We start from the raw sequence: 8,603 nt of genomic DNA on the forward strand, positions 1-8,603 counted from the left end.
TATATATATATATATATATATATATATTGTCAATCAGAAACTCAAGCATCTTTTTGACGTCAACTTCAGAGTACTTGTGTGTACAATCAGAATCTGTTTTAACGAAATAATTTTGCAAACGACCAATGACGAGGTAATATTAGCTTTAATTTCCTAACAAATAATTACTTTTGACAGGAAAGTAGTTTTTGACCTTCTAGGCACCGACAGGATGAATTTATTTCATGAGAATAATTTGCAAAGTCGCCTGTAATCATTAGTGGTTGTTTAAATATATTTGGAGGAGGTGAAACCATTGAGAATTGTAAATGTGATTCTATTTTTGCAATTAGGTTCTTTACTAATGTCTCTTGAATACTAGTAATGATAAAAGGTAAAAAGTATCTGTTTGATATTCGGTTATACTCTTTTGGGGGAAAAAAATATGACTACCAGTTACAACAATTTTTCCAATTGCCTTCCCTACTTTTATACGGGAAAAATGAACTACACATGATGTATTATTAATTGAAAAAATTCTGGTTTTTAACACATTTCACCTTGAAGTCACCTCCTCACTGCCTGGTCTGGAATCAAGCTCTACTAACCAATCATTCACAACTTCTCCTAATAGAGAAGGTAGGAAGAATCTTGTTCGTTAGCCTTTCAAGATAAAGTACTAAATTTGGCAAAATATAATTGTCTGTACATATTTCTTTCATCTTTTACAAGAGATTGTACAATATTTTTAAAGTGCTGCAAGGGAAAAAACGAAAAAATAGGAAGACTTTTATCTAATAATAAAGTATATTATTTGTTAAATTACTCTATTTCAGTTCCAATAACAAATTCCAACAACAGTTCTCCTGAAAAAGTCGAAGTCATAAAAAAGAGTGTTCCTTACGCTATCCTTGTAGGAGTAGGAATGCTTTTTCTTCTTTTTATTGTCAATCTGATATCAGTCATACAAAGAAGGTAATTGCTTCATTTGATTTTTTCCCCTCAGTTTATTGATACTCTTATACATTATGTTTGTTCAAAGCATTCTTAGTTAAACCGATAACGGTAAAATAAAGATTTCACTATGCGAATGTTACATAAATCGGGACAATATAGGTCACATGACGTCATCGTCTTAGCAAAATTGGTTGTATTTCGGAAGAAACAAAATGGTTGTATCCGTAACTTGGATGTTTGATGCTTTAATGCATTCTAAATTTTACTCACGCGTCTTTTTATAACTGTTTCCTTCTTCCTATTTTGGTTTATATTGTAAACAATATCATTGTATATTCTGTCAGCATCTTGATCCGGAGTAAAGATGACACTTTTTATATTTAAAAAATATAGATTGAAATAAGTTTCCTCCAATAACAATTACGTATATTCACTTACAGAAAAGATTCAAGTCGCTGATTCTTAATCAATGATTTTTTTTTTTTTTACAGAAAAGACCATCATGTTATTCAGAGCTATCTCTTGTCTTTACATACTCTTTTACCGTTCCTTCGTAACTATGCCGAAATCGCTATTGACGAGGAAGATCCAAACAGGAAAAAGTCTTCACAAGGCAAAGTCTTTGGAAACCATATAGAAGAGTACGATGAAATCGAAATTGTCGCCCGTAGATCTAAAACGAACGAGGCTAAGGATACCAAGCGTGTGTCTGAAGCTGAGCATTCCAAGAAAGTGGAGGAGGAAAAGAAGGAAGAAGAAGAAAAGAAAAACAGAAGTAACGTGTATTCTCTGCAGAAAGAAATATTCAGTAGTGACCTCTAGAATTTTCTTTCGATTGATTTTTTTAAGTAAAAAGTGTGAAATTTAAATCTACATTTGATAAAGAGATAATAATGTATAAGAGATGACAGTGACTTTTCTTGGCACAGTTACGTCACCGTTTATTTAGTAGGCCATTTGACTTTCTGCTTAAAATTTAAACTGCAAGTCAGACTTCAAGGTTAATGACGAATTAAAACTTTATGTTTAGATTTCCTGGTCTATCTATATTCATCGGAGTAATGTCTCTATGGAATTACTTACAAACATTTGTCAGTTTTAATTTTATCTGTTAAAAGTTTATGTTTTCATATTTAATGAAACAGTCGTAATACTTACATGTATCCAGTATATGTAGCGTGGGAAACGTTATTCCTTTTCAAAGTACGTGTATACGATGATAGTCACACCGGGCTGTTTTCCCTAATTTTTATAAGGTTCTTGATCATACAAAGGACCTAATCAATGTGCATATTTACCAATTGACACGAATTCCAAACACTTGAAATTTTATAATCATATGACAATCAACCCCACATGCACCATTCAAAAAGTGTCTAATGAATAAACTTATTTTTTAATTGAAAAATCATTAGCTGTGTCTCTTAAAACAATTGTTCTTTACAAATGAAACTGGATAGATATTAAGACTATTTTTGTCTGTATTTAATATGTTGAATTTTATTTCCTTGTTATATGTTCATCAGCATTAAACTTGACACTCAAAACGACATAATTTTTAGAAAACTAAACTAGACAAGCTATGTATTTTTAAAAATAAACAACCATCAACTGAATAATAAACTTTATACATGTATAGATGGTCAAAATTTTTTATACAGAATAATTCTGTAGTAAGAATTTTATGAATTACTGCTAGATTTGCCGATTTTGTTATTATCATATTTTAATATGGAAATATGTAAATCTTGAGAAAATCACATATAGAGTCATGGTGGTTCAGATAGGGTTTGAAAGCCCCAGAAAAGTTTTGTGTATCCTCTGGTCAAAACGATCTCAAAAAGAAGGCAAAGATAACGAAAAGTGATCGACCTTTAAATTTTAGACACAATACAAATCTGTGAATATACAGGAAGCACTAAAAATTCCTCAAAAAATTGAGAATAGGAATTAGCAGCCTTGGAGGAGAAAGCATCCCCTGTTGATTGAACACACCGGCCATGAGCCTAATGTATTGATCAGGAAGCTGGAATTTTCCGTACTCAAATTCAATATAAAAAGACCTATCAGTTGGGTCAGGGTAGGATCATATATTGTACATAAAAAGTCATTTGTCATCTAACATTTACTTTGTTAAAACCATTCTGATTAAACACACGTTCTCTGAAGCTGGTATTCGATAAATGTTCGAGTTTTTCATTGACAATATATAAATACTGTAATGACAAAAATCTGCCACGAAAATTAAACAACTTTGATGGAGAGTACTTTCTTTATGTTCTTAACCAGCGGGATACCTGCATAATCTACAAGATAACTTATTTTTATTAGCCATACATCACGTATGTAAGATATGACGTCAAGAAGATGGCGTAAATTTTACTTTTCAATATAGTACATGTTACAGGAATATTTTTATTCATTGCCAAGCCAAATTCTGCATAAGAAAAATTACAATCAATGAAAAATGTGAATATTATTCTGGAGCAAACACTGAAAATTCTATGGTTAGACCTAGACAAATATTAACCATGCTGTCTGCCCTTAAATATAACGGAAAATACATATTTTTAGCGACGTTATATAGTCAGATCACATCCGATATTAAATTTTAAAATGTGATCACACGAGGTTTGTCTGGTAAACATGTGGATAACCGTTTTAAAAGAAGTGCATTTGGCTAAAAATTTTGTACTTTTTAAATTTTAAAGACAGTATTGAATAGTTTTCACACATTTTACCGGACAAACATGTTATCTCTCTGTATCTTTTGGGGGTTTTATGCAATTAAAAGCCGAACACGATTCGTAAAAAAGGAATGTGTCCGCCCCTATGTAAAGCGTCTAAGTCACTTTTCATTCATCATCAGTCGCTATCAGTGTAGGCTTTACAGCACTCGGTAGCGAAAACATTACAGTAATACTTCTTTTATACATATATATATATATATATATATATATATATATATATATATATATATATATATATATATATATATATATATATATATATATATATATATATATATATATATTCTTCTATACATTAAAGTAAAAGAAACTAATAAAAGCTGCACAGGTCAGCAGGTCGGAGCAGTATGCAAACAAACACAGAAACACGTATACACGTACCTGCATTGAAATATAAACAAAGATAATGCAAGATAACCATCACAAACACAGTTCAAAAATCTTTTTGATAAAAAAAAGGTGTTTGGTTTTGTTCTTTTGAAATCTGTTTTGGGATTAAGCAAAATTGCTGGTTTGTGGCTAGGCAAAATTATGGATAGGATCCCTCAAATTTACTCTTCCGGTCTTGACGGTTTTTTAACCATACCTTTGCATATCTATTGTCATTTTTTTAGTCATTTTTTGTTAAAACAATGTTTGACAATACTTGCATCATCTGATCATATATATTTGTGGTAATTAATTTGAATAAATGACCTTTCTCACAAAAATAAGTGATTCTGTTTTCTAATTGCATATGAACTCATTTGAGAACAAAACTGGTTGTTACATGTTGACAAATTTACATTTTATATTATTGAAAAAGAACATGGAATGAAATCAAAGTTACTAAAGTAATGGACAATTTGGGTGACAAAAAATATTTACGTTTATATGAACCTCAGGTATATCGAAATCAATTTTTAGTAAAATCTCTTGACTTCTTTGGATATCGTTAAGATTTTTTTAAAAGATTGATAGTTTCTCTTTATTGTATATAAAATGACAGAAGTTTTCATTTTTTTAAACAGCACCTCATGCTTAAAATATAAATACCGAAAATGCCCTTGTTGTTTCAAATTTGGTCTACATGTAGCTGTGTCCACTGTCCAGATAGGTTCAAGTAAATTTCTAGGAGCGAATTTAATTAAAATTAGATCTATTGTTTCTTCAATCATACAAATAAAAATGATTTTTAAACAGCACCTCATACCTAAAATATAAATACCGAAAATGCCCTTGTTGTTTCAAATTTGGTCTACATGTAGCTAAGTCCAGATAGGTTCAAGTAAATTTCTAGGAGCGAATTTAATTAAAATTAGATCTATTGTTTCTTCAGTTATATAAATAAAGATGGTTATTAATAGTTAATATGAAGCTAGTTTAACGCACGAAACAATTTGATTCCTGTAAATATTTTTTATAGTGGCTCTTGTTTAGTATATAATTTTACCACATTGGGGTCATGTACTTATTTAATGCTAAGTTCCTGATTATTAAATAAATGGGAAATGACATATTTATTTCCAGGAACACTATTGTTCCATGATTATTTTCCTTTTCATGTAACTAAATTTTATACAGTAATAGTTGCAGTTTATTTATTAATTCTGCATAGATTTAATTTATATGTGGTCCACAATACTTAAAATACAAATATTCCGGACTGTTAATCTACAAAATATACTAACATTTTTTACAGTTTCCTTCAATAAATCAATCAACTTAAATTTTTTAATAAAAATAAAACATCGACATTTGGGCAAGCTTTCGATAACAAAACTATATGTGTGTGTTGGTAAGAGTTTTTTTTTTTTAAATAGGACGAATCTTTTTTATAATTAGAATTTCTTTAAAAAGTATAATAAACGAATTTTATTTTTAATAAAATTTTGTAGTAGAAAAGATTTAAGGAATTATCAAGCCTTTCTTCTCCATGCAAAATCAACAAAATTATCTTTCCTTCGAATATTAGTATTTCATAGCAATACATACAATAATTCCAAGATTGTATTGAGAAACTTTGAAAAAAGTGATACTTTGAAAACATTTTACTTTCTTGTGTTAACTGTTCTTCGACACTCTTAATTTTACTGGTTCATGGAAGACTGTTTGTTGGAAGTTCCTATTGAGAATTTTTCACTGATGTTGAGACGCCATAAGAGATCGTAAATTTGAGGTTGAATCCTTGATACGGAAGAATCAAGAACGTTGAGTTATAATTCGACTAAGTATTCATTAAAGAATTTTCTCTAAAATTAATTCAAATTGTTGTTCTCAACGTCCACTGGCATAATTTTCTAATTAATGAGGGATCGTAATTTTGTTGGAGAATTCTTGAAGGATTTGATGCATAAAAACTATGACAAAATTAAAATTGAATATGTAAATTCGTTGGTTAGGCCCTGATATCCAACCATTTGTCCCCAGCAAACAATGTTGATTCAAGAGGAATACATTCATTGATCGTCGATGTTTTAAAACAATAAACTTGATTTTACTGCATTTTCATGTTACACCATGTATGTACTTTATGACTTTAAATGAAGATATATTAATTGAAATATTAAGTATCCAAAAAAAAAAAAATAAACGTTTTAATAGATGAGTTTTTGTGATCATGATATGAATTTTATGATTCAATATAATTTTGGGTTAATTTGTAAGTAGAGAGACCCGTATTTAAAAAAAAATAGGGAGAACTTCTTTTTAGTTCTAAATAATTGAGTTGAGGCATTTATTATTTTTTATCTTTTAGAGTTTTCGGATATACAATCAAAATCAACTATGGTGACAACTCTAAAACATTCTTCAAATAATGAAGGTACATAATCATATGTCTCTATTGTTCCCAGTTAATGTTTTACTGTCATATGCATGATCATATAAGTTGGTCTAGATATTATTTATTCTTAAAAATGACCGAAATGTTTTAAACGAGACTGCTGATATTCTTGTGTTAGCAACTTATTAATCTACGGTGAGAATAATCTAACAATGAATACTTAAAATTATAATCTTTTTTCGTGCTTTGAGGAAAAATTAAAGTTAGGATAGAATTTTGATGCTAAAGAAATTCTGTTAACAAGTTGAAATTTTAGCATTCTGTGTTTTACTCATCCCTCAAACTCATGGACAATTCATTTAGGATTTGACAATTGTACATGAAATATAAAGATAACTAACGAAGAGAATTCAAGCTCCAAAGTCCATATACACAATACAGATTAGGAGCAGGGCAAACACAGACCTCAAAAACATCAAAGTTCACCTTCAATAATTAAAAAATAGACGTAAACCCCATATGCAGTTGATGGTGTAAGGCTATGTACATAGGTAAGGGGAGATAAGGATTGAAAAGTTATAGTCATCAAGTTTTTTCGTTGGGTTACTCTAAGCGTCATTTTAGTAAAAATCCCAACATTAAACAGATTTGTAAGATCATTAGGGTTTTTTTTTAGCATATAAGGATATATCGAATAGACATATGAATGGAAGTAATAATTGTTCATTGATAATACAACGACAATATACTTGAATGTCGAGCTAACCATCACCTCTTCTGTTAAACATAAAAAAATTAAGGATTAAAGTCAGAGGTTTGATAAACGTTTTGTTCTCAACAGAAATTTTGATTCACAATTTCACTTCTAAAATAGTCATTCCTGGAATATGTTATTTATGTTTTGTGTGAAATTATGATATCCACAAACATTGCATAGTTCCCCGAACAATGTTGATACCATAAGAGATTTTTCCCATACACTATATTATGCTTTTTTTCATGTACGTGTTATGGTTTTTTTTTCAAACTTTGGAGATACACCAGGAAATTCATTAGACAAAATTTTCAAAAGCGATATTTCTATGATAATGATTTGAATTTATGATATGCATTAATGAGATTATTTATTTCTCTGAATTATTTAATAAGGGCATGTATTGCATTTTTTGTCCAAATGTAGCTAGACAAAGAATCCATTCTTAAAATAAATGAGGTTGGTCTCTGCGTATTTTCTCAACACAAATAAGTAGATGTATAATTTTAAATTTTAGAGTTACCAGATGTACGACAAAAAACAACTATGCTGACAACTCTAAATCCTTCCCGAAATGATAAAGGTACGTGTTCTACATGGCTCTCATTTTTTTTACTGTATAACAAATATAGAAAAAAATCGGTTACAAAGAACTCGGTTATAAGGCAATCTTGTTATTCAGAACTTTGAAAATCCCCACATAGCATATCTTTCACTATGTTCCTTTAAAAGAATGTCGGTCATAAGGAAGCAAATGCAGAGGTCCAAACGAGTTCTTCATACAGTTTTTCTGTAAACAATAAGAATTGATGACGGAACAATATTTTTATATGCTCTTATCTACTATCTGAAAGTAATAATTGATTGAATCAATATTTAATCAATTTTAGATATACTTTCTGAGCATTTTTATAACAAAAACTTCTATTTATTTATTTAAGTCGTCGAAAACAGTCTCACAGCTACTACAATGGACCTTGGTATGATTATAGACCTGATACAGCTGGCAATAATGGTCCTGATTCTAATACTCTGCCTTGCATCAATATTACAAAGAAAGTAACCTTTATATCTATTATTGAAGTTCATTTTTTTTGGACAGGCATAGCTGTAAAACTCGGGGCTTAGCATTTCGTCAAACATAATTATTGAACCAATACTTAAAAATTAGCATAAGAAATTACAATTCAATGTCCATAACATACAGTGTTAATTTTCTATTTGAAAAATCATCTAAATTTATTTTCATTTTGCCTATCCCTTTTCTTATAAAAGGTAAGGTCTGATTCATGAAAGGAGACTTCATTTTCTTAAAAAACAATGCTCACGCGAAATACATATCCAGTATACATTTAAATATGGATATTATAATGGTAAAACTTAAGGATATACGATCCTC

The 8,603-nt window shown here is 29.6% G+C and overlaps 1 protein-coding gene across 1 annotated transcript; it reads left to right on the forward strand.

Annotated features, from left to right (window-relative positions):
* Nucleotides 1-470: 470 nt before the first annotated feature.
* Nucleotides 471-1,978, forward strand: LOC134229656 (uncharacterized). Its single transcript, XM_062711423.1, has 3 exons — nt 471-618; nt 816-954; nt 1,428-1,978. The coding sequence occupies exons 2-3, from the start codon at nt 905-907 to the stop codon at nt 1,756-1,758; spliced, it is 381 nt and encodes a 126-aa protein (XP_062567407.1). The 5' UTR covers nt 471-618; nt 816-904; the 3' UTR covers nt 1,759-1,978.
* Nucleotides 1,979-8,603: the final 6,625 nt, after the last annotated feature.

This window comes from Saccostrea cucullata, unplaced genomic scaffold (genome assembly GCF_032062105.1).
Source record: "Saccostrea cucullata isolate Sc308-1 unplaced genomic scaffold, CSIRO_AGI_Scuc_v1 ctg4875, whole genome shotgun sequence".
Taxonomy (NCBI): domain Eukaryota; kingdom Metazoa; phylum Mollusca; class Bivalvia; order Ostreida; family Ostreidae; genus Saccostrea; species Saccostrea cuccullata.

What these genes read in the sequence shown, in the direction of transcription:
- LOC134229656 (XM_062711423.1), top strand. Translation starts at nt 905, where the DNA reads ATGCTTTTTCTTCTTTTTATTGTCAATCTGATATCAGTCATACAAAGA. An exon ending in ATATCAGTCATACAAAGAAG is followed by an intron (nt 955 to 1,427) that starts GTAATTGCTTCA and finishes TTTTTTTTACAG; the next exon opens with AAAAGACCATCATGTTATTC.